Here is a 27,663-nt window from a genome sequence, read left to right as displayed (position 1 = left end):
TATTGTAGAACAATTTAGGAGAGATGGTAATTGGTAGATTTATATTTGATTTGTTCATCTTCGATCCTTCTCCTTTATAACATACCTTCCACTCATTTCTAGAGGCCTGTTCTCTTCCTCCGGTATTCCCTCTGTATTTCCTAAATTTCCCCCTATGAATATTGGCCTTTTCACAATCTTTGTTATATGCCTGCTCTTCCTCCTAAGACCACTCCCAAACATATCCCCATACGTAGTCTACCCTAAACTTGGTCAATTCTTATTACCCTGTTGTGTTCTCAATCCTAAATATGCCAGACCTCCATGTCCCTCTTGCTGCTATCACTGTGACTCTCCTCTCACCAGTGTGTTGCCTTGATATTGCAGGTTTGCTGACCCAATCAATAATGCAATTGAGGTTCAACTGACCAGACAAAAGAGTTCTGAGAACATATGGCAAAACTTTTCCCCAATATCGGGAAACTGAATTTTTGCTCTGACGCAGTTGAGTTCCCTAACCCACCCTTCTAAAGGTTCCAAGCAAGCCTGCAAGTGTCTGCTAATGGTTATCCCAATTCAATCTGCTAGTCCATCTGTCTTAGTTCCATGAACTCAATATTATGAAAGCATGAAAGCTCCCATGTTAAACAGTCTGAGGGTACAGATGTTTAAAATGGGATATCACAATTCCAATTGCTTGAATTACTTAAAACAAAATGTGATAATCATTGACATGTTTCTCTCTTTCAGATTCCCATGATGCAGTGCTGAGATTTAATGCAGCTCCTACACAAGGTTACGAGAAGGATGTTGGAAGTAAAACTACAATCCGTGTTATTAATTCACAAGTGAGTCAATGTGTATCATCACATACTTACTCGTATGCATTGTTACTTGAGTTATTTTATGTACTGTTTCTTTTGCAAATGGGATAGTTTCCCAGTTCACTAATGGAAGCAAATTTGTAATCCTCACCTGACCTACATGTGACTCCAGACCCTCAATATATATTTGATTCTTAACTGCCTCCTGAAAGAGCTAGCAAGCTGTTAATTTGTTTAATCCATATGACAAAGTATTAGGGAGTGAAAAGAGTCGGCAATCCCAATGAGCATTAGATTCAAATTTGGACAAAGATATAACTCTATTACAATGCAAAAAATAGGATTTGTGCCAAAACTCAGAGAGATGTTCTACAGACCAATCAAACAATAGAAATAGACAATGGGTGCAGGAGTAAGGCATTCAGCCCTTCGAAACAGCAACACATGATCATGGCAGATCATCTGCAATAAGTATCCTGTTCCTGCCTTATCCCCATAACCCTTGATTCCACTATCTTTAAGAGCTCTATCCATATCTTTCTTGAAAGTATCCAGAGACTTGGCCTCCACTGCCTTCTGGGGCAGAGCATTCCATATAACTACCACTCTCTGGATGAAGAAGTTTCTCCTCAAATCTGTTCTAAATGACCTACCCATTATTTTTAAACTGTGTCCTCTGGTTCTGGACTCACTCATCAGTGGAAACATGCTTCCTGCCTCCAGAGTGTCCAATCCTGTAATAATCTCATACGTCTCAATCAGATCCTCTCTCATCCTTCTAAACTCAGGTGTATACAAGCCCAGTCGCTCCAGTCTTTCAACATATGTTAGTCCCGCCATTCCAGGAATTGACCTCATGAACCTACACTGCACTTCCTCAATAGCCAGAATGTCCTTCCTCAAATTTGGAGACCAAAACTGCACACAATACTCCAGGTGCGATCTCACCAGGGCCCAGTACATCTGCAGAAGGACCTATTTGCTCCTATACTCAACTTCTCTTGTTATGAAGGCCAGCATGCCATTAGCTATCCTCACTGCCTGTTGTACCTGCATGCTTGCTTTCATTGACTGATGTACAAGAACACCTAGATCTCATTGTACTGCCACTTTACCTAACTTGACTCCATTTAGGTAGTAATCTGCCTTCCTGTTCTAGCCACCAAAGTGGATAACCACACATTTTTCCACATTAAACTGCATCTGAGGTGAGGTGCCAGATGACTGGAGGGTTGCTCATGTTATCCCCCTGTACAAAAAGGGTAGTAGGGATATTCCAGGTAACTACAGACCAGTGAGCCTGACGTCAGTGGTGGGAAAATTGCTGGAGAAGGTATTGAGGGATAAATCTATTTCTATTTAGAAAAGAATGTGCTTATCAGTGATAGGCAACATGGTTTTGTGCGGGGGAGATCGTGCCTTACCAACTTAATAGAGTTCTTTGAGGAAGTGACCAAGTTGATAGATGAAGGAACTGCTGTAGATGTCATAAACATGGACTTTAGTAAGGCGTTTGATCAGGTTCCCCATGGTAAACTAATGGAGAAAGTGAAGTCACACGTTGTGCAAGGTGTTCCAGCTAAAGTGAACAAAGAACTGGTTGAGCAACAGGAGACAGAGAGTAGTTGAAGGGAGTTTCTCGAAATGGAGAAAGGTGACCAGTGGTGTTCCACAGGGAACAGTGCTGAGGCCACTGTTGTTTGTAATATACATAAATGATCTGGAAGATGGCATTGTTGGTCTGATCAGTACATTTGCAGATGACACAAAGATTGGTGGAGTAGCAGAAAGCATAGGGGACTCAGAGTTTGGGAGAAGATTTGTAGCTCAGGTGCTCGTTGTTGTGGTTCTGTTCGCCGAGCTGGGAGTTTTTGTTGCAAACGTTTCGTCCCCTTTCTAGGTAACATCCTCGATGCTTGGGAGCCTCCTGTGAAGCGCTTCTGTGATGTTTCCTCCGGCATTTATAGTGGCTTGTCTCTGCCGTTTCCGGTTGTCAGTTGCTGTCTGCTGCAGTGGCCGATATATTGAGTCCAGGTCGATGTGTTTGTTGATAGAATCTGTGGATGAGTGCCATGTCTCTAGGAATTCCCTGGCTGTTCTCTGTTTAGCTTGCCCTATAATAGTAGTGTTGTCCCAGTCGAATTCATGTTGTTTGTTATCTGCGTTTCGTGGCTACTAAGGATAGCTGGTCATGTCGTTTCGTGGCTAGTTGGTGTTCATGGATGAGGGTTGTTAGCTGTCTTCCTATGTAGTGTTTTGTGCAGTCCTTGCTTGGGATTTTTTACACTACGTTGGTTTTGCTCATGCTGAGTATCAGGTCCTTTGTCCTGGTGAGTTGTCTGAGAGTGGCTGTTGGTTTGCGTGCTGTTATGAGTCCTAGTGGTCACAGCAGTCTGGCTGTCAGTTTGGAAATGCTCCTGATGTACGGTAGTGTGGCTAGTGCTTTGGGTTGCGGCATGTCCTCGTTCTGTTGTTTTTCCCTTGGGCATCTGTTGATGAAATTGCGCGGGTATCCGTTTTTGGTGAATACCTTGTATAGGTGTTCTTCTTCCTCTTTTTGCAGTTCTGGTGTGCTGCAGTGTGTTGTGGCCCTTTTGAATAGTGTCCTGATGCAACTTTGTGTGTGTTGGGGTGGTTGCTTTCATAGTTCAGGACTTGGTCTGTGTGTATGGCTTTTCTGTATACCTTCGTGCTGAATTCTCCATTCGGTGTTCTCTGTACCATCACGTCTAGGAATGGGAGCTGGTTGTCCTTTTCTTCCTCTCTCATGATTTGGATTCCTGTGAGTGTGGCGTTGATGATCCAGTGTGTGTTCTCTATTTCTGTGTTTTTAATGATTACAAAGGTGTCGTCCACATATCTGACCCAGAGTTTGGGTTGTATTTGCAGTAAGACTGTTTGTTCTAACCTTTGCATTACTGCTTCTGCTATGAATCCAGAGATTGGTGAGCCCATGGGTGTTCCGTTGATTTGTTCGTATATCTGGTTGTTAGTGTGAACCCGCATCCATGAACACCAACTAGCCACGAAATGACACGACCAGCTATCTTTAGTAGCCACACACACAGATGATAAACAACATGAATTTGACTGGGACAACACTACTATTATAGGGCAAGCCAACCAGGGAATTGGCACTCATCCACAGATTCTATCAACAAACACATCGACCTGGACCCAATATACCAGCCACAGCAGCGGACAGCAACTGACAACCGGAAGCGGCAGAGACATGCCACTATAAATGCCGGAGGAAACATCACAGAAGCGCTTCACAGGAGGCTCCCAAGCACCGAGGATGTCACCTAGAAAGGGGACGAAACGTTTGCAACAAAAACTCCCAGCTCGACGAACAGAACCACAACAGCATAGGGGACTGTCAAAGAATACAGGAGAATATAGACAGATTGGAGAGTTGGGCAGAGAAGTGGCAGATGGGATTCAATCCAGGCAAATGTGGAGTGATGCAGTTTGGGAAGTTTAATTCTAGAGCAAACTATACTGTAAATGGAAGGGCCCTGGGAAAAGTTGAAGAACAGAGAGATCTGGGAGTTCAGGTCTACTATACCCTTAAGGTGGCTGCACAGGTGGATAGAGTGGCCAGGAAGGCATATGGTATGCTTGCCTTCATCGGATGGGGTATTGAGCATAAGAGCTGGCAGGTCATGTTAAAATTGTACAAGATTTTGGTTCGGCTGCATTTAGAATACTGTGTACAGTTCTAGTCACCACATTACCAAAAGGATGTGGACACTTTGGAGAGGATGCAGAGAAGGTTTATGAGGATGTTGCCTGGTATGGAAGATGCTAGCTATGAAGAGAGGTTGAGTAGATTAGGATTGTTTTCATTAGAAAAAGAGAGATTGAGGGGGAACCTGATTGAGGTCTACAAAATCATGAAGAGTATAGACAGGGTAGATGGAGATAACCGTTTTCCCAGGGTGATGGATTCAATAACAAGAGGTCATGTGTTCCAGGTAAAAGGTGAATAGTTTAAGGGGGATATACGCAGCAAGTACTTTACACTTAGGGTGGTAAGTGCCTGGAACGCTTTGCCAGTAGAGGTAATAGAGGCAGACACAGTAGATTCATGTAAGGTGCATCTGGACAGATGCATGAGTAGGTGGGGAGCAGAGGGATACAAATGTTTAGGAATTGGGCAATAGGTTTAGACAGTGGATTTGGATCAACTCAAGCTTGAAGGGCAGAAGGGCCTGTTCCTAGGCTGTAAATTTTCTTTGTTCTTTGTTCTTTATCTGCCATGTATCTGTCCACTCACCTAGCCTGTCCAAGTCACCCTGTATTCTCATAAATCCTCCTCACATTTCACCCTGCCACCTAGCTTTGTGTCCTCAGCAAATTTGCTAATATTACTTTTAATACTTTCATCTATATCATTAATGTACATTATAAACAGCTGCATCCCAGCACTGAACCTTGTGGTACCCCACTGGTCACTGCCTATCATTCTGAAAGGGACCCATTTATCACTACTCTTTGCTTCCTGTCAGCCAGCCAATTTTCAATCCAAGACAGTATTTCGCCTCCAATATCATGTCCCATAATTTTATTCACTAATCTCCTATGTGGGACTTTACCAAAAGCTTTCTAAAAGTCCAAGTACACTACATCCATTGGCTCTCCCTTGTCCATCTTCATAGTTACATCCTCAAAAAATTCCAGAAGATTAGTCAAGCATGACTTCCCCTTCGTAAACCCATGCTGACTCTGATATATCCTGTTACTGCTATCCAAATGAGTCATAATTTCATCATTAGTAATCCAGCATCTTTCCCACCACTGACGTCAGGCTAACCGGTCTATAATTCCCTGTTTTCCCTCTCCCTCCTTTTTGAAAAGTGGGACAACATTAGCCACCCTCCAATCCACAGGAACTGATCCTGAATCTATAGAACATTGGAAAATGATTACCAATGCGTCCACGATTTCTAGAGCCACCTCCTTAAGTACCCTGGGATGCAGATCATCATGTCTCGGGGACTTATCAGCTTTCAGACCTATCAGTCTATCCAACACCATTTCCTGCCTAATATAAATTCCCTTCAGTTCATCCATTACCCGAGGTCCTTCAACCACAATTACATCTGGGAGTTTGCTCGTGTCTTCCCATGTAAAGACAGATCCAAAGTACCTATTAAATTCTTCTGCCATTTCCTTATTCCCCATAATAAATTCACCAGTTTCTGCCTTCAAGGTCCCTATTTTAGTCTTAACCTTTTATTTTCTTTTCATATACCAAAAAACCTTTTACTATCCTCCTTTTTTTTGGCCAGTTTGCCTTCGTACCTCATTTTTTCTGCATATATTACCTTTTTAGTTATCCTAGGTTGCTCTTTAAAAGTTTCCCAGTCCTCTAGCTTCCCGCTCATCTTTGCTATGTTGTACTTCATTTTTATCTTTATACAGTCCTTAACTTCCCTCATCAGCCACAGCCGCCCCTGCCTCCCCTTAGGATCTTTCTTCCTCTTTGGAATGAACTGATCCTGCACCTTCTGCATTATATCCAGATAGACCTGCCATTGGTGTTCCACTGACATCCCTGCTAGGGTTTGAACCATTGAACTTTGGCTCCCTCAGAGCTCCATAGTTCCCTTTGTTCAATTGCAATACTGACACTTCCAATTCTCCCTCTCAAATTGCAGATTAAAACTTATCATATTATCTCATATTATCATATTATTACCTCCTAATGGTTCCTTTACTTCAGGGTCCCTGATCAAATCCGGTTCATTGCACAACACCAGATCCAGAATTGTCTTCTCCATGGTAGGCTCCAGTATAAGCTGTTCTAGAATCCATCTTGGAGGTACTCCAAAAACACCCTTTCTTGGGGTCCAGTACCATCCTAATTCTCCCAGTCTACCTGCAAGTTGAAATCCCCTATAACAACTGTAGTAATACCCTTGCAACAGGCCAATTTCAACTCCTTATTCAACTTACACCCTACATCCAGACTACTGTTTGGGGGCCTGTAGACAACTCCCATTAGGGTATTTCTACCCTTAGAATTTCTCAGCTGTATCCATACTGACTTTACATCTCTTGATTCTATGTCCCACTTTCAAGGAACTGAATATCACTCACAAACAGTGCCACCCCACCCCCTCTGCCCATCAGTCTGTCCTTTCAATAGCATGTAGAGCCTTGAATATTCATTTCCCAGGCCCTGTTCACTTGAAACCACGTCAGTTGTCCCCACAGCATCGTACCTGCCAATTTCCAACTGAGCTTCAAGCTCATCCTCCTTATTTCTTATGCTTTGTGCATTCATATATAATATTTTTAATTTGTTACTCCTCTCACCCTTCCTATCAATCCCTACTTCACTTGACCATACTGTATGATCCCTTCTTGTGTTTTCTGCTCCTTCGTTCTGTTGTCTTTCTTAACTTCTCTTATTCTCACTTTCCCTTTAACTTCCTTCTTAAAATTTCCAGTGTGTCCCCTCACCCCACTACTTAGTTTAAACACATCTGTGTTGCAGTGTCAAGCCTGCCTGCCAGAATGCTGGTCTCTCACCTATTAAGGTGCAGCCCATCCCTCTTGCATAACTTATCCTTACTGCAAAACCTCCCTGTTCCTGCCCCCTCCAGCCAAAGGAACTGGAAGCAAACTGGAAATAACCAACCTGGAAGTCCTGCTTCTTAGCCTACTTTCGAGTCCCGTTGTAGAATGTCCCTCCTCTTCTTCCCAACGTCATTTGTGCTGACATGCACCACCGCCTCTCGCTCTTCACCTTCGCCCTTGAGAATTCCCTGCACTCTGTCAGCAACGTCCTGGATCCTGGCACCAGGAAGGCAACACACCATCCTTAAATCCCTCTGGTTGCCGCAGAAACCCCTTTCAGTCTCACTATGGAGGGCCCTACTACCACGGCTCTGCATGATGTCTGACTCCTCGGCTCTACCATGATTGATTGGCGGAGTGGACTCGATGGGCCGAATGGCCTTACTTCCATTCCTATGTCTTATGGTCTTATGGTTTTACCTCAACACCAATTTTCGATTAGCAGACCTGTCTGCCTCTCGGACTAGCAGTGTTGTCTGTCACGACAGTTTCCAAGGAAGTCAACCTGTTCACGAGAGGTACTTCACCTGGGGTCTATTTTACTTGAATGATCTATTCCTTCCTCATCGTCATCTCCCTTCTCTCTTCTGGTATGCTCGGTGTAATGACCTCGCTGAAGATCCTGTCCAAAACACATCTACTTAACTACACTCACTAACCTTCCCAACAGCCTCTGTGCTCTGACCTCACTTCCGCCCAGCTCCTGTCATTCTCTGCTGCAAAAAAGCCTGGTGCAGCCATATTCACAGGAAACATACCACTTAACCAAAGTCTCAGACTCGTTCATCATCATTCCGTATTTATTCTAGATATTACAACATGTTTTCTGTGGTACCCCCACTTGCCACCTCACATAAAGACTCAGTACTTCTCTATGTTGAACACCATTTTGAAGAAGCATTACATAATGGGTTCTTAAATAATCTGGAGTGGACTGAATTGGCTGAACACGAGCATATATGATACTGGGGACATCTGGAGGAGGCTGAGATGTTAAGGATGGAATTCCAGGATTTTCTGCAAGTCAGGATGGTGAGTGGCCTAGAGGAGATCTTGCAGGTGGTGGTGTTCCCATATATCTGTTGCCCTTGTCCTTCGAGATGGAAGTGGTCTTGGGTTTGGAAGGTGTGGATCACTGGTGAATTTCTGAAGTGCATCTTGTGGATAGTACACACTGCTGCTACTGAGCATTGGTGGTGGAGGGAGTGGATGCTTTTTTGTCCATGTTTGGATCAAGGCCAGATTGAGGTCAGAAACTAAGCGAGCCTGGAGAAACCCAAACTGGGTGTCACTAAGCAGGTTATTGTTGAGCAGGTGCTGCTTGATAGCCCTGTTGATGACAACTTCCATCGCTTTATTGATGATCAAGAGTAGACTGATGGGGCTGTAATTTGTCAGGTTAGGCTTCTACTGCTTTACTTTGTGCTGACAAGTAGGCAGTAAGTTTGGGAGCACATGTCTCCAGTTGCCAGAATGTTGTCAGGGCCCATACCCTTTGCACTATCCAATGCCTCTAACTGTTTCGCAATATCTCGTGGAGTGAAATGAACTGGCTGAAAACAGGTACCTGTAATGCTGGGGATTACTGGAGGGGGTTAAATTGAATCATCCACTTGGCACTTCTGATTGAAGACTGCTGCAAATACTTAGCCTTCTCTTTTGTACTGAAGTGCTGGGCTCTTCCATCTTTGGGAATGAAGATATTTGTGGGGCCTTCTCTTCCAGTAAATTGTTTAATCATTCACCACATTCACGACTGGAAGTGGAAGGGCTGCAGAGCTTAGATCTGATCCATTTGTTGTGGGACTGCTTAGTTCTGTCTCTCACTTGCTGCTTTATGCTGTTTGGTGCGTAAGTAGTCCTTTTTGGTAGTTTCTCCAAGTTGACACCTCATTTTTAGGTAAGTCTGGTGTTGCTCCTGGCATTCTCTCCTGCACTTTCCATCAAACCTAGATTGATCTCATGGCTTGGTAATGGTTGTGTGGGGGGATATAGAGTCATAGAGATGCACAGCCCAGAAACAGACCCTTCAGTCCAACTTGTCCATGTCGATCAGATATCCTAACCATTTGCCAGCACTTGATCCATGTCCATCTAAAACCTTCCTATTCATATACCCATGCAGATGTCTTTTAAATGTTGTAATTGTACCAGCCTCCACCACTTCCTCTGACAGCTCATTCCATACAGGCACCACCCTTTGCATGAAAATGTTGTCCCATACTTCCTTTTCAAATTTTTTCCCTCTCACCTAAATCTATGCCCTCTAGTTCTGGACATCCCCACTCCAGTGAAAAGACCTTCTCTATTTACCCTATCCATGCCACTCATGATTTTATAAACCGCTGTAAGGTCACGCCTCAGTCTCTGACTCTCTAGGGATATCAGCCCTATGCTGGGCCATGAGGTTACAGATTGTGCTGGAGTATAATTCTGCTGCTGTCAATGGCCCACAGCTTCTCATGGATGCCCAATCTTGAGTTGATATGTTTGTTCAAAATCTGTCCCATTTAGCACAATGATAGTGCCACTCAACATGATAGAGGGTGTGCTTAATGTGTAGGCGGGACCTGATCTCCACAAGGACTGTGAAGTGGTTGCTCTTACCGATACTATCATGGACAGATGCATCTTCAGCCGGCAAATTGGTAAGGTTGAAGTGAAGTACATTTTTCCCTCTTTTTGGTTCCCTCATGAACTGCTGCAGACTCAGTCCCATAGCAGCTATGGTCTTTAAGACCCGACCAGCTCAATCAGTAGTACTGCTGCCCAACCACTCTTGGTGGTAGGTGATGAAATCTCCTACCTCGGAGTACATTTTGCACACTCAGAACACTCAGTGCTTCCTTCAAGTATTGTTCAAGATGGAGGAGCGCTGACTTATTCACTGAAGGAGAACGGTATCTGGCAATCAGCAGGTTTCCTTGCTATTGTTTAACCTGAAGCCATGAGACTCCATGGGGTCCAGAGTCAATGTTGAGGGCTCCCACGGCAGATTCCCCTTGACTGGATACCACTGTGCCATCACCTCTGCTGCATCTATCCTCCCTTTGGGACAGGAAGTGTCCAAGGATGGTGATGGTGATGATCCCAAAAGTATGACAATGTCAGGCTGCACAAATCCACAGATGTCAGTAAGAAAGACTTTGCAGGGTCCACTGGGCTATTTCTGCCATTGTCTTTTCTGGAGCCCAGGTCGATGCCAGGTGGTCCGTCCAGTTTTATTTCTTTCCTGCGACTGCGTAGTGATTGATATAAGTGAGTGGCCATTTCAGAGGGCAGTTGAGAGTCAACCACATTGCTATGGATTGGTGTCATGTGTAGGACAGATTTCCTTTCCTGAAGGACATTAATGTGCCAGGTGGCTTTTTCTGACAATCGACTATGGCTTTACGATCATCAGTTGATTCTTAATTCCATTTTTTTTAATTCAAATTCCTCCATCTGCCATGGTATGATTTGAACCCAGAATATTAGCTGAGGTAGTTACATTTACTGTTATAATTTCTGGCACCTACACCCATGCTAGGCAATATAACGAGTTTGATTCTTTTTCTTCAAATTCAGAAAGGTTGGATACAACTGTATGGCTTGCTAGGCCATTTCAGAAGGCTTTTGAGAGTCAACTACATTTGTGGGTCTCGTGTGTTACATATGGCAGAACATGTAAAGGGTGCAGATTTCCTTCACTAAAGAGCATTAATCAAACAATGGCTGCTTATGACAATTGACCTTGGTTTCTTGATTATCATTCGACTACTAGTTTAATTCTAGAATTTTGAATTGAATATAAATTCCATCAACTACCACGGTGAGATTCAAATTGGTCCCTCCAGGCCAGGAGCTTCAACCTCTCAATAGCTAGTTAAGTGATATTATCACTTTGCACCCCAATCAATATTCCTTTTTTTCATAACATTGGAAAAGTGGAATTGAATTCCATGATCCTAACCAGTAACCCTGCTCTTAAGTATTATGTTTTTTAGAATTTGAGTTTGAGTTTCCATGTTTTCAGACTATCTTTGTACATGAGCTCCCTCATAAATTGCTTTAATTGTCAAGAATTATTGTAGCTTGCCTAGAGGGAACTTCCTTTTTTAAAAATGTTGGTTATTACATGTTATCAGGAAATACTCCTTGTCATTTAACCTGCCCAGAGTAGAAATTCATTTAAAATCTTGCGATGGAGATAATGTAAAACAAACGATCTGCGGATGATGGACATGTGAAACAAATTGCTGGAGAAGCTCAACAGGTCTGGCAGCATCTATGGAGAGAAAGTAGCATTAATGTTTCAGGTCCCGTGACCTTTCTTCAGAACAAATTGTAGCTTGGAAAAGGTTGGTATTTCTGCAGAAGTTAGGATGATGGGGAAGTAAACAAAAGGTGGAGATAGAGCCCAAAGAGAGAGAAAAACAGTTGGACAGACAAAGTACTGGATAAAGGTCAGCCTGGGACAATAAATACCTCTGGATGCTAATGGAAGTCTTTTCCTGGAGAGAGTTCCCTCTGGAGGCAGCAATAGCGATGGCATCGCAGCTTCACCATTGTCCAGAGTATGCCAGCAACTTGGGGCCTGGATCAGAGATCGAGCCCAATACGGGAAGAATGAGGCCAATGCGGTGATGAGAGAGATCTCCTGGCATCTATGTGGCGGTGAGAACAGGCAGCACAAGGACTCCCGGTGAAGCACCAATGCGAGGAGACCAGTTCAAAGCAGAGGAGATTGCATCCTTGTAGGGAGTGTGAGTCCAGCATGGCTAAGCACTTAAGAAAGGCTGTAATGTTGAACTTTTAACTTCATTTCTTTATTTTTCTACTTTATACTAAGAAGGCTGTAAAGTTTAATCTTTAACTTTGTTTCTATATTTTTCAACTTTGTACCTAAGATTTTGTACCTAAGTACTTTGATACCCAAGATGGCACCAAGAATGGCAGCTTTGTACATTTGATACTGTGCTGAAGCCCAAAACTTGTTGAACTCAATATTGGATCTCCATGGGAGACTGATTAGCAAGGTTAGATCTAATGGAATACAGGGAGAACTAGCCATTTGGATACAGAACTGGCTCAAAGGTAGAAGACAGAGGGTGGTGGTGGAGGGTTGTTGTTCAGACTGGAGGCCTGTGACGAGTGGAGTGCCACAAGGATCGGTGCTTGGCCCTCTACTTTTCATCATTTATGTAAATGATTTGGATGCGAGCATAAGTGGTACAGTTAGTAAGTTTGCAGATGACACCAATATTGGAGGTGTAGTGGATAGCAAAGAGGGTTACCTCAGATTACAACAGGATCTGTACCAGATGGGCCAATGGGCTGAGAAGTGGCAGATGGAGTTTAATTCAGATAAATGCGAGGTGCTGCATTTTGGGAAAGCAAATCTTAGCAGGACTTCTACACTTAATGGTAACGTCCTAGGGAGTGTTGCTGAACAAAGAGATCTTGAGTGCAGGTTCATAGCTCCTTGAAAGTGGAGTCGCAGGTAGATAGGATAGTGAAGGCATTTGTTATGCTTTCCTTTATTGCTCAGAGTATTGAGTACAGGAGTTGGGAGGTCATGTTGCGGCTGTACAGGACATTGGTTAGGCCACTGTTGGAATATTGCGTGCAATTCCCGCCTCCTTCCTATTGGAAAGATGTTGTGAAACTTGAAAGGGTTCAGAAAAGATTTACAAGGACGTTGCCAGGGTTGGAGGATTTGAGCTATAGGAGGAGGCTGAACAGGCTGGGGCTGTTTTCCCTGGACCATTGGAGGCTGAGGGGTGACCTAATAGAGGTTTACAAAATTATGAGGGGCATGGATAGGATAAATAGACAAAGTCCTTTCCTTAGGGTCGGGAGTCCAGAACTAGAGGCATAGGTTTAGGATGAGAGGGGAAAGATATAAAAAAGACCTAAGAGGCAACTTTTTCATGCAGAGGGTGGTACATGTATGGAATGAGCTGCCAGAGGATGTGGTGGAGGCTGGTACAATTGCAACATTTAAGAGGCATTTGGATGGGTATATGAATAGGAAGGGTTTGGAGGGAAATGGGCCAGGTGTTGGCAGGTGGGACTAGATTGGATTGGGATATCTGGTCAGCCTGGACGGGTTAGACCGAAGGGTCTGTTTCCATGCTGTACATCTCTTTGACTCTCTAAGTCTGCAGGGTTCTCAAGCAGAAAATGAGGTGTTGTTCTTTCAGCTTGCGCAGAGCTTGGATGTAGCACTGCAGCAAGGCAGAGACAGAGAAATTGACCAGGGAACATGGTGGTGTTTTGAAGTGACAGGCAACTGGAGGCTCAGGGTCTTTTTTGCAGACAGAATAGAGGTGTTCTGCAAAGTGGTCATCAAGCCTGCGTTTTGTTTCCCCAATGTAGAAGAGACTACATTGTGAGCAACGAATACAGTCAACTAGTTTGTGTGAAGTGCAGGTAAAGCACAGTTTAGCCTGGCAGGTATGTTTTGGCCCTTCGTTAGTGAGGTGGGAGGAAGTAAATAGGTAGGTATTGCACTGTGATTGTGGGGGAATGTTGAGAGTGAAGGAGAAGTAGAGCAAGGTGTCCCTGCCGAAGACTGACAATGGAGGGGAGTGAAACATATGCCTGGTGGTGACATCCCACTGGAGGTGGCAGAAATGGCGGCTAATGATCCTCTGGATGTGGATGCTGCTGGGATGGTAGGTGAAGACTGTTGTCGGAGGGAAGAGAGGGAGTGAGGGCCAAAGTGCAGAAGATGGGTTGGACCCAACTGAGGGCCTGTCAACCATGGTGCTGGAGAATCCTCGGTTGAGGAAGAGGGTGGACATTTTGGAGGCTCCCTTGAAGTTGGCATCATCAGGACAGATGTGACAAAGATGGAGGAACTGAGAGAATAGAATAGAGTCTTTACAGGAAACAGATGTGAGGATTTATCAGCAAGATAACTGTGGGAGCCAGTGGCATTTGTTGTGGATGTTGGTGGCCAGTCTATCCCCAGAAATGGAAACCGAGGCCTCGCAGAAGGGAAGGGAGGAGTAAGAGATTGACCAGGTGAAAATGAGAGCAGAATGGTAATTGGAAGCGAAATTGATTAATTTTTCTAATTCAGGACGAGAGAGGGAGGTTGATGGATTATGTCATTGCTATGCTGGAAAAAGAGTTGTTGGAGGAAACTGGAGTAGGAGTGGAACAAGGAATGTTCCATGTATCCCACAAAGAAACAGGTGTATCCGAGGCCCATGCGAGTACTCATGGCCACCCCTTGGACCTCAAGAAAGTAAGGGGAGTTAAAAAAGAAGTTGTTCAGCGTGAAGATGAGCTTGGCCAGATGGATGAGGGTGGTGGTAAATGGGGATGGCTCAGGGCTTTTTTCTAAGAAGCAGAGACACCTGAGACTATCCTGATGGCAGATGAACGTGTAAAGGGATCGTACATCCCTGGTAAAGAGGAGGCTGCTGGAGCCCGCAAACTAGAAATTCCGAAACTGATGCAAAATGTCAGAGAAATTACAAATGTACGTAGGAAGTGAGAAGGATAAATGTATTCTTTTCTAATGGCACGTCTATTTTCATTCAGTAACTAATACTGAAATTATTCCTATTTAAGAATTGCGGACATATTTTAATAAATTGCAAACCATTACTTTATGGCTAGCACACGTATTAAATGGCTATCAAAAAATGTCTCTTATATTCTAATAGCTTTATGAACACTCTAGTTAAGTTGTGAATGAATAGATGCATTTTGGTATCAACCTTACCTATGATCATGAATAATTTGTCTAATCACAACCATTCTTAAAATGCAATGTATGCATTTTTGCTGTTCAACAGCTTCCTGAATATTTAAGTTCCTTTTGGAAATAATTTTCCACCTTTTAACTCTGTGCAATACCTTTCGGTAATTCGTGATTTCATTCACTGCTTTTTTTAAGTAATATTTTGTTTTCATTATAATTTGCAGATACTTGTTAACCCAGAGCACAAATTTAATAATAACATACTATTCAAGAATGTGGTTTTGGTGGCCTGGGATCCTGCACCATACTCAGTAAACCTCCTTAAGGTAAGAACAACTGATGGAAATGTTTCTGCTATACTTGTGAACACTGCTTGTTCAGAAAGGCACAATGAAGTAAAGGGATTAGTGTGGCTAAGTGGTAGCACTTTTATTTTTGTATTAGTTAATTACCAGTTCTAAATCCCAATCCAGGACTTGATTTTATAATCTAGATTGATGCTTCATAAGATAAAGGCATTTTTGGAAAGACCAATGTTAGCTGCTCATCCATAATGTCTTAGAAATGGATGATCATTTCAGTGTGCTGTTAAGAATATGCCTCATTTCTGTAGTTCTTGAATCACATATAGTTCAGACTGCCTAAAATCCCCAGGATATTAGCCTGAAATATCTGCCTCCCTTCTTCATTTCAATGATGTTTCAAAGTGTGATGTTTTCCTCTCTTTGCTAAGCTGCAATTGTCTATCTGGTCCAATGGAGTTAAAAGATACTGCAGCATTACTTCAAAAAGAGTTCCGTGCTCTCCTCAGAGAGGAGCCACCAAATGCTATGGTGGCTTAGTGAGTCACCTTCCTTTCTCAGACACAGAAGGCCCCAGGTTCACGTTCTACTCTGGGAATAGTCATCAACAAAAGAACCCAGCCATTTGTGTGTGAACAAGCCATGTGTGTCAGTGCCAGTTCTCAGCCTGGTTAAATGGGGAAGGTTAGCAGCAGGAAGGACATCTCGTTGTAAGAACCACCTGCCAAATCTTAACACTTATGGTCGACATAAAGGCATTTAATTTGTATTGTAGCAACTGCCTGAAGGTAGGAAAAAGTCAAAGGTGGAAGATTGCTGTGTCTGCTCTGACTTTTATATTTCAACCAAAACAAATGTAACTGGCCATTGATTACATTAATCTTTGAGGTGCTGAGATATATAGTAAGTATCTGCCTTTATTTTCTAGAGAAAAGATGTAGGTTTAGTAGATTGTATTACTTTTCTTAAATTTCTATAGTTATGTTTATTTTGTTTGTTGGAAACATGGAATTTTGTGGCTTTATTCTCTTTGTAAATACCTGAGATTTCACACAACTTTACTGGCCCCTAATCAGATCATCACATCAGGGTTGCCATTTCTTATTGTCACAGTTCTCAAATTCACACAATTTCAGTGGCACACTTGTAATACCATGCTCCATGTGCAACTTTTAATAGCGTCTCTCCCTCAACTGAAAGTAACTATAACAATCATCATATCGTTACAGCAAGATCCTCCCTTTATTTCATAATTTTCCTGGTTAGTTTTGGATGAGTGCCATTGATGATGGGGTTCTTGTTCAGAATTTGACCCTTTCTTAAATTGACTACTGTCCAAAGTAGTCAAGCATTGGGGTCAACTATGAGTCAAAAACCTACAGTGAGTGTGGAACAGCCTTACAGCAGTGGTTTTCCCTGAATCAATTAGTGTCCAGAGGGTGGACTCAATATGCTAGGAGGTATTGCCATTGGACTGCCAGAACTGGTGCTCCAACAGAACATTCTCCATCTCCAAAATGATGAAGCCTACAGCTCAGGCAATAGTGAAAGACAGAGCCGCCATTTTGAGGCAACCTCTGAATGACCTTTTAAAACTTGACAAAAAAGGAAAGAACAATGCAGTCCCCTCCTGAGGAGTTAGAACCCTGTCCACTGGATGGATGTCAGCAGCAATTGTGATCAGGCAGCTGAGAAGAATCTAGAATCTGCTCGGCTGCTGGTGGGTCACCTGTAGGCAGCTGAATAAGAAATTCCAGTTGGCCTCTACAATAGAGATAGAACTATTCTGCATATTTGCCAGTGAGCACAGGGCCAATTTACTCATCCTCTCATGGTTGTCTGACAATTTTGTATCAGGAAGCTATCTACTGAATATTTGCTCAACCACTACCAGAGCTGTAGACAGTATTCCAGGTGGGATCTCATCAAAACCTTATACAATAAACAATTACAACAAGGTCTCTTTTATTCTGTAATGAAACAAAGAACAGCAGATGCTGAAGATCTGAAACAAAAACAGAAATTGCTGGAGAAACTCAGCAGGTCTGGCAGCATCTGTGGGAAGAAAACAGAATTATGTTTTGAGTCCAGTGACACTTCATCAGAACTTCTGATCCCACCTCTGCTATCACTCTCCTAGCCACCCACATCTTCCTCTTCTCCCAGTCCCCAACTGGAAGGTATGTTGATGGAGAATAGCTTAACATAAATGGACAATGTAACAGAATTGTGTTCTCTCACAGAGTGGTAAACTGTGTCTTTTGATAAATATTTTGAGTCTCGAAATAGAAATCAAATTGACTTCTTTTCTTCTGATGTTAATGTGAAAATGAAGAATTGTCGCCACTTTAAACTCATCTGCTTTTGGTATTATTATGCAAAAGTGAGTAACAGATGCATAGGACAGGTATAAATATTTGATGATTTTACTGAACTATGTACTTACTTTTGACAATAATTAACATAAGCAGCATCACAATTAGCTGATACATGACCATCTAATCACATTTGGTCCACAAGACCAATAGAAATAGCTGGAGTTTTTCTGAATTCTAGACTTACTTAAAGTAATTGCTTTTGAAAATGGTAAGAATTAAGAGAAATAATGTCAGAAAGAAACAAGACTCTTATGCTAAAGTATTGAAATTGAACATTTTGATCCTCTTTTAATGCACACACTCCTTCGCAGTGGTACAAGAAACCAGATTACAACCTGTTCCTGCCCTATTTGCGATATAGAAGAAAGAATCCTGACCAGCCCTTCTACATTCTTCATCCAAAGTTTGTCTGGCAGCTTTGGGATGTAATTCAGGAAAACACTCAGGAAACCATACAGCCAAACCCTCCCTCCTCTGGTTTCATTGGTAAGTCTGTCTGTTCTGTGATTCATATCGCGGAACTGTACCACAAAGCATAAATAGGAGTTTTATTTGTTTCTTTATATGCTGGCATTGGGATTTTGTATAGTGCCCAAATCCCCAAGTAAAGAAAAATGTTGAAGAATAACCATATTGATAAAAATAACAATCATTGATCTGGAATGCAAATTGATGAGATTGATTAGACAATCAGCACTGCTACTTAACATTTCATTCATCAAAAAGTTGGTCTGTCTTTCCCATGGATGCTGGATCTTCTGTGGTCTTCTAACTTGCTTGAACCTGATCTCTTGAACATTTCTAGTCCTAAAATTACTATGGCTGTACTAATGACTCCTATACGCTAGATTTTAGCTGCCTGAATGATTCCTCAACAGCTAAATTGATTATATATTTTCTATTCACTCTCTGAAGGTAAATTATTTCACTTCTAGTAATCAGTTCATGCTAATACATTCCTATGGCAATCCTTCATTGATGCTTTAGTGGCTAACCAAGCCTAATACTAATATACTACAACCAATACTTTTTATGACATCCCCTCAGTCTATGAGAAATATCCATTGACTAACAATGTCCTCTGCAGTTGCTAGCTTCCTTGCTAATGTCCTATTTGTGCAAATGGTCTCTCAACAAGTGTACTACTGCTAACACTCTCTCTCCAAACAGCAAATGTCCTGTAACAAATTGTAACTTGGAAGATGCAAGGACCCCAATAATACACCTGTATTTTATGTCCTTATTGCAGGTTGTTTGCAACGGTTAACAAAATATGTTTCTGAGCCCATGCATCTAACAACTTTTAACATAGACAAGGATTGCAAATCTAAAAGGGAATATTGCTCCTAGCATTGTCACAACAATGCAAAAATACTTTGCCTCTCTAAGAACAGTTACTAAGAAATGCCTGAGAAGATTTTAGCAGACTTGATGCTCCTAATAACTGTGAAACTAAGTTGTATTCTTGACCGAATGTACTGGAACAACTCATTCTCAGACTAGTTTCCGGAGCAGTCAGGGTTGTAGCTTTAGCTTCTCTTTACTGCGAAGCCATACTTGCTAGAACCCAAATGTGGAAATATCAGTTCAGCCCACCAACTCCAATCAACTTGGAAGGACAACTTGACTAATGAATGACTAGACCCCTGACAGATTTCTGTGCACCTTCACAACTGACTTACAATCCAGGCATTGGACCATGGTCAGTGCTGCAGGTTCAATGTAACCAAGCGGAGTTAGTAGTAAGGATACAGACCTCCTGACCCTGAGCACTTGAACATACAGATATCCGTCAAAGGTCAGTTCATTCAATATTCCGGACTGACTGGTTAAGTTGTTCAAGAAATTGGTTCACAATCAGTACAGGGGGTCTAACCCACTCAACATCAAGCAGGAGGGATTATCAAGGGTCCAGCATTGTGGAAGGGAAGAAAGGAAATTAATAGTGGGAGAATAGAGGCAAAATGCTGGGATGTAGAGAAGATCGTAATAATTAAGTCGGGACGGCAGACAACAGAACATGAGTGGGTAAAAGGGGCATGGGAGGAGTGTCAGTGATCATGAGTGACACCCTGGTTTCTGGTAGGGGACAGAGGCACATTCACCTAGATATGCAGATGCAAACTCCAATAGATGGTTGGATGGGGTCTTGGAGGTGCGAGTTAACAGGGAAGGCTGCAGGTCAGGATATACTTGCATTTGGGGCTTCACCTACACACAAAAAAGAAGACTGGAGCACACCATCTAAGGAACAGTTGTTGTTACTTTCCATTGTCTGGCAAATCACATGTGTACAATAGAAATGAAAATGGCTGTGATCACACCTGGAGTGGGTAGGATAAGTGCTGCCATCCAGGAGGGACAGGTCAGAAAATTATAGCTTTGTAGGACTTTTAAAAAGGGAAACACCAGCAGGGAAACCCCCATACAGTGAAGCTGAGCTCAGCAGTCTCTATAACCTTTAAGTACAGAGGAACCTCAATTATCCCAAAGGACGCGGGCAGGAAGTGTTTCTTTTGGTTAATTGAATTCCTTAAAATCAAATGCCAGATAACATAGTTTAGTCAAGCATTGCAATTTTGCTGGATAATCCAATATTCAGGTAATCAGATGCTGGATAAGAGAGGTATCTCTGTATTAGTTGACTCAGCATGGTAGACCCCTTGAGCCAAGCCCTCCAGACCACTTCATGCTGGTTAAAGGCTGAACACTAATATTTGTAAGTCAATAGCAATCGCAGCCTGAAAAGAGAGAGCTTGGTTGCTGAGGTTGCAGCAAAACTACAAGTCATCCATTGCCTACACAAGGACAAGGACTTTACACACCTTGGTCCATGGAATATTATCCAGGGGTAAGAACAAACTGTTTCAGTATCTTTAAGTTTACTGCCTGGCCACATACCAAGAGTTGATAGGGATAAGGTGAACATATGTTTACAGAAGCGATACTGTGCCATCAATGTGCACTCAAGGAGTTGCTTCTCTTCCACTACATTTCAGAATTGCCCCAGTGCCCACAGCTGGTGTGGTTGGAGCCTAGCCTGTGTAGGAGCACAATGACCTTGGAATTTTGGTTGAATGACCCCAGGACCTTTGTATCTGGAGGGGTCAGACATGCTGGGTGCATCCTGCCCAGAGGAAGCTACATTCTCCTTGGAGGGAGCCTCCACAGGGCTAAGTGTGGCAGGCAGGTTAGAGATAGAAGCCCTGCCATCTCTGAAGTGTCATAAATGGAGATTTCCAGGATGACTACATTTGGTTTCTCAAACTGGCACTGACTGCCCTATCTCCTAGTGAGGAAGGGACCTTGGAGCAAGCACTGGGATACCCAATCAAAAGAAAATTCTTCCAGGAACAGCAACTGGTAGATTCAGTGTGCCTCAGATGAAACATAGTTGGCAGTGAGGTGACTTCAGAACGACAATGCAAGAAAACTCCAGAGAAACCCTCCATGAGACTTGAAAAATGACACTTTGCCAAAATATGGTAAGATTCAGCCCAATATTGCAGACTTGGTGGAATATCAATTTACCAGATGGTGCCAGGGAAGGGAACCTCACATTACATAGAGAAACTGGAGATACTGGAGCAATTTCCATTGAGACGGGGAAATAAAGAGGAAATTAAAATGGAGATTTTAAAATTACAATGCATGTTAACAGAATGAAGAGGGAAAAAAAAATCAATCTTTGCGAAGTTCTTTGATTGCAAAGCCAGTGATAAGGAGTATCAATAATGTACAAAGAGTATAATACTATGATGGTATCCCTAAACATGCAAAACTCTGATGTGGCCAATATTTGGAGTATTGTGTACAGTTTTGGTCACTGCAGAGGTCTCTGAGCAAATGCAACTTTAATATTAATTGATTTACACTCCTAAGCATTTGTTGCTAACAAAGAAAACAGTATTTTCAAAATTACTTTTCCTGCCATTAGTGAATATATTTGCATATTTTTATTCCACGGTTTTTCTTGAAAACTTTGTAACTAACTTTAGCCTAATATATTATCTATCTATCTATCTACTGATGAGCTGGATGCCCCCTACCTGGTACCTCTTTGTGCAGCCCAAATTCACTCCAATGATTGCTGTTTGGCATCTTTTATTCACTTCTTTTCTACTTTTTTTAACTGTGAAGTCTTATGGTCATGAACAGAGTATCTGTGCCTCGTGGTTTTCCTGATTTTTAGTCTGCCTTCTGGCTCTCAGTTAATTACAGGTCGCTATCCTGAAAATGCATCTTTGTTTGCTATTGGCCAATCTTCTATTCATGCTAGTATACTGTACCCAACATCATGGGCTCTTATCTTATTGGCACCTTTTACAAATCCAAATATATGAAGTCTACTGGCTTCCGTTTATTTATCCTGCTTCACCTCAAAGAATTTTATAAGCATGTACATGATATGATTTCCCCTTTGTAAAGATATGCTGACTGTTTGACTATTTAATGTATTTCTAAGTGCTCTACTATTACATCCTTCAGAAAAAAATTCAACATTTCCCAGTGATGGGTGTTAAACTAACTGATCTATAGTTGCCCTTTTTTTGCCTCCTTCTCTTTTTGAAGAAGGGTATTACATTGGAAAGGTTCCAGATGATTGACAGTTTTCCAATGTGAATGAATTTTCAGTGGCCTGAATTATCATGAACTTCCCTGGAATGAAAATTTACTTTTACACGGGAGGATTCATTCCTTTAAATTTTAATTACTGTCAAAGATATTCTTCAAGATATGCAAACTAATTTGATTCTCACTTTTTCTTTTAACAACAAAGTCCAGGTCGTTACAGTAGAATAAATGTAGATTTGTGTTTTAGAACTCTGGACACCCATTTACCTTCAAAAGCCTGACAACAAAAAATCGTATACGCAGTAGGAAGGAAATAACCACTTCACAAAACAAAATTAACAATTTTTGTAGATTTTATCAACTTCACAAATTGCATTAGATTACAAAATAATTTCAGGATTTTAAGGTGAAATATAACCTCTTAAAATTTTTCAAGACTTAAAATGGAGTACAAACATTTCAGACAAATATATAGTGAGATAAGTGGTAAATGAACACATTCTGAAACAGTAAATCTATTTACTCCTTAGTAATGTTTGTCTGTAATATTTGTGAAATATATTCATTAACCTCAATTCATTCCATAAACTGTGTTCCATAAACAGTTCTTTGTGGAAAACTCTACTGACAAATAGGCCACAATACTAATTAGAAAGCTTTTCTTGTTGTTATACAACACACCACTAATGACATCATAAAGTAGTTATGTTCAATTATCTCAAATCAATGGCAAAAATTAGCATTCACTACAGTTGGACTTATACAGTTATAACCAGCCTACGTGGTCCAGAGATTGTTGATAGATTTTTAAATAATTAAGTACTTACTCCGCCTCCATCTGAAGTCCCAATTTACTCTAGACACTGGGATAAACTTTAATTGCTTAGAAGTTATTTTGGTGGAAAATTGCCTGCCATTACTGACTATCACCCAATATTAGTTAAATGATTGATCCCTACTTCTGACAATGCAGCATTTCTTTAACACATAGATGAAAAAATGTACTATACACTGTTTTGCTGGTCTTCATGAGGAATCTGCCACTCATGCTGACTGACAATTCTGTCAAGTTGTGGAGGTACCTTCACATTATTCCATGTCATGCACCATGTTTGCCCTGCATTAAATTGCAACCCACAACCCACATTGATTCTTTCCAATGAAATGACACAAGCTGAATGTTCAGCTGGTAATCACGGGTGATAGTTTTCAAAGCTCAAATATTGACTCGAAAATTGATGACAGTAAATACATTATAGGATATATTTGAAGGTATAGTCTTCACAGAAGAACTGAACTTTTTAAAAAAAATTCTCTTTGCACAATGCTTTTATGATGACATATCTTTAGAAATGTTTGGTCCCCTATAGTAATCTTCTAAATGATCAAAAACTAACATTGGAACTATAAGTTGCTAATAATTATGGTTCACTGATAAACCAAACAAGTAAATCTTACTCTCCCATTAAATCAACTTGGGAAAGTTAATAGATGTAATATTTCTACTTTAAAACTGCAAGCTGACTTACAAAATAAGTTATATTTATAAGATCCTGAATTTTAAGATAAGAGTACAGCAATCCTACTCTGTATTCAGAAATAAAAGTGATTCTAAGATGCTATATTGCTATAAGAATCATTGTGCTTCCAAATTTCTTCTATGTAGAAAGGATTTATATAATTCTTATTTTCTATTAAAAGGTTCAGAAGTCTACCATTTATTCAGTGTGTCCAGATCTCAAGACTTTTTTTTGAATAGTAGTGTTATTGGACCAGTGTAGGCTTGAAGTAGTGGATGCTGAATTGGGTTTACAGCAGAGAAGATTGAGAAGACATATAAAACTAGAAAGGGAGAAGAAACCAATACAAAATTGCAATAATCTATAAACAAAAAAAAAATCAATGATCGTATAAATCAGTGTTACAACTGTATTATCATTTAACAGATCTGAATCCTGAGATTCCCTGAGACGCAATTGCATAATCATACATTGGACAAATATATCACAAATTATGTTGTACGCATTTGGAAAGGGATAATATATAATACTGGCAATTAAAAAAAAGGCTTTCAACTCTTTTGTGAGCCAAAGAACTAAGGAATGCTGTGCTTTCTTGAAGGCAGAGGAAATACTCCATCCTGCTAGATACCACAGCCCAAACCTCACAGTGGTTAGGCCACATCTGCAGAATCTGAATCATTCAGTAGAGGAATTGCCCCTCCATGAGGATTGCCTGGCAGTTATGGCCTTTTCAAAATCAAAAATTTATCTTTACAGAGTAATCTTCAGAGAGTAATTAATGGTGCTCCCACTTTACAGAAAATGAATAGTTTATTTATGGTTGGTGGAAGACCTTTTATTGCCTTCCCTGCCTTAGGAGACGGTCTACCAGCCTTAATTTTAAAGAAAATATGCTTTCAATCCTCAAACTGGCTATCCCTACAAAGATCTGACAAAGGTGTAATGAGGGATTGACACCTGAAAACTCTCCCAGTATCCAGGGTCTGATTCCAAAACTAAGAACCAGCTCCTGGTCCTTTGGAATAGATATGGGACAGTGATATACGCTGTCAGTCTCTTTCCCCAGTGGGTTTAATAGGAGGGTCATGTGATAAGGGAGGATTAACATCATTGTAATATCTCACTTCTAAATTGAAACTTCAGTCACTTGTATCAGAGACTGCATCAGCATCTTTAAAGTGTCAGGGAAAGTCATTATCGCATCATATAAAGTAACATATCAACTTGAGGGCAATAACATGAGAAATAAAAGGAAAAAAATGAAAAATTATTTGTCTCTTTCTTGTATCATACAAACTCTTGTATAAGCTGGACTTTTGTCTAAAATCTGTATATGTTCAGAGCTGGCATTAAAAATGAGCCATTGTAGGCTAAAGTATCCAAATGAGGCCTAGGCTTCTGAGAAGCACTTAGGATTATAATTAAAACTTTATTGAATGCACCAAAAATTCATGAGATAATATGTAAAATAAATATGCTGCTGTGGAATATTTATATTTGTATTTGTATTAGTTACTCAAAGAAATTGCATTGGAAACGTTTCAGATATTTTCAGTAAATGTGCTGTCTGGTGGTAAGAGCATGAATGATAGAGTCACAGATCATGACTTTACTGGGGAAGTTCTCTTAATGAGTGATGGGAATAATCAGACTTAAATGTTTAAAATACTATTAGGAATGGTCACTGAGTGTTTGAATGAAGAGTTGACATTTTGTCCTGAATTTAATAATATTTAGGTTGACTGTGTAATCAAAATGTAATTTTGAATGTTTTTCTGATGGGCTTGATAAATGTTTTCCAGGAATCCTTATCATGATGTCGTTGTGTGACAATGTCAATATCTACGAGTATATCCCTTCCATCAGACAGACAGATCTCTGTCACTACCATGAGCGATACTATGATGCTGCCTGTACCTTGGGTGCCTACCACCCTTTGCTTTATGAGAAACTTTTGGTACAACGCATGAATAAAGGAATGGAAGCAGACTTATATACAAAAGGAAAGGTTATTCTGCCTGGCTTTGGTACCATGAAATGTTCTGGAGAATAATGAACTTTGTGCTGCTGGCTAAGTACTGCAATACAGAATGTGATAGTATGGCAAAGCCTGAAAGATACTTGAAATGACAAGTTAGGACCAATTTCAGGGTAAAGGCAAGTTAATGAGCCATTAACTACAAAACAGTCCTACTGCATCATCATGAAGCTTTTGTACCTCACACATATTGCAACACATTATTCTTAAGTAAAGTCAAAATTTCAGATTAAGACCACAGACTTACAAAGAACTTCCATTTCCTCCTGTGCCAATACTAACAGTTGTTTGAATAGGGTCTGTATGCTTTAATAAAAATGGTGGTTAGTTTTGCTGGAACACTGCTTGTTATATTGTCAGCAATTACATTTCTTATTTAAGCTCAGTGGCAATTACCATCAGAAGTTAAGTTTTGCTTTGTGGATTACTTTGCAACAAGTAGCAGTCTCTTTTGGCAAACATGTGACTCCTCAAGTTCACTATAAATGACAGGAACATAGAATTTAGTGAAATATGTGGCTGAGTTGTTTGTGATTTATTCACATTTCTGCTCAGCTGATAACAGTTTAGTTTCAGATAGTCTAAATAGAAACCTAGTTAACATTAAAACAAAACACCAGAATAAATGTAAAAATATAAAAAAATATGCAGAGGAATATTTAAATATTGTGCCAGCAAATGTATGGAACTAATATTGTTGAATTCTTGAGTACCATGGCTTTACTGAATTTCATTATTTCGTCTTGTTTTGAATAATTTGCTGTGTGAACTTAAATCTCCTTGTTACTTTGAATGTAACTTTTTACTGTTGCTGCAGCCCATTAAAACCTAAAGCACATCAAGCCAAAGTCCCTTGCCAAACATAACAGTGAGTTGGAGTTCTGAATACCTCACCATTATGGGATGTTATTCAAACCTATAACAGCCACTCAAATTACAATCCTCAGCTAGGTTCCATGATGGGCTGGAGTAGGTTGGTGCTTCTGGGATTCCAGTGGAAGGCAAACATTTCTTCAATGAAAATGAGAAACTGGTGAACTAATAACTGACTTTCTGTCTGATCCTCTTTATATTCTAAGTAGTGTCACTATACAAGCCTCAGCAGGCCTATAGGAAGTTTTGTAGGAAACGTTAACCACTTTACTAAAGAGGTGCAAAATGTTTCCTCAACATATTGCAATTATGAACCTTTAAGTCTTACATATATCCTAGTTGATGCTCTGCAATCACAAAACTGATAAAATCTAAATTAAGACTTTGTCTCACTGAAGAAGCTTTAGGTGAATCTGCATCCAATATCCTGATCAGAAAACCCTGTTTATATTATGACAGCTGTGATAAATTCCACCACAACAATTGAGACAAGCCAGAACATTCTAAAACCACCAACAGCATTCTAAATAAAATCAACCTATATCATTCTATTGTATAAAGTTAGAGATCATTTAAAAATTTCCAGGATTTGAATTCAGAACAACCTCTTTGCTAAAAATTAATCAATCAATCAGTTCTTTCACTAACCATACCCTGGCTGTGCGACAAATGATTATGAAATCCGTCCATTAGGTTTTGAGATGTATAGTGTATAGTCAAACTGCTTGATAAACAAGGATGGAAAAAACTTACCTCTGATGTAACTAAAATGCCATTAAATGTGAGTATCCCCTCTGCCTTCCATCAGTGGTGTGGCATAAAATGGAAACATATAGCCAAAAACATCCTTAAAAGGAGCAATTTGTTATTTGGTTTCAGAATTA

The 27,663-nt window shown here is 40.8% G+C and overlaps 1 protein-coding gene across 1 annotated transcript in view; it reads left to right on the top strand.

The window, feature by feature from the left end:
- The window catches only part of st6gal2a (ST6 beta-galactosamide alpha-2,6-sialyltranferase 2a), an 82,298-nt gene extending 55,881 nt beyond the window's left edge, over window positions 1–26,417 (top strand). Inside the window, exons 4-7 of the mRNA XM_060826665.1 lie at window positions 730–827; window positions 15,315–15,416; window positions 18,082–18,256; window positions 25,671–26,417. Of these exons, the coding sequence (XP_060682648.1) occupies window positions 730–827; window positions 15,315–15,416; window positions 18,082–18,256; window positions 25,671–25,921 (626 nt within the window). The 3' untranslated portion in view covers window positions 25,922–26,417. The remainder of the gene's footprint in view (window positions 1–729; window positions 828–15,314; window positions 15,417–18,081; window positions 18,257–25,670) is intronic.
- Window positions 26,418–27,663: the final 1,246 nt, after the last annotated feature.

The sequence above is a fragment of the Hemiscyllium ocellatum genome, chromosome 6 (assembly GCF_020745735.1).
Source record: "Hemiscyllium ocellatum isolate sHemOce1 chromosome 6, sHemOce1.pat.X.cur, whole genome shotgun sequence".
Taxonomy (NCBI): domain Eukaryota; kingdom Metazoa; phylum Chordata; class Chondrichthyes; order Orectolobiformes; family Hemiscylliidae; genus Hemiscyllium; species Hemiscyllium ocellatum.
This window is presented reverse-complemented; position numbering and strand designations above follow the sequence as displayed.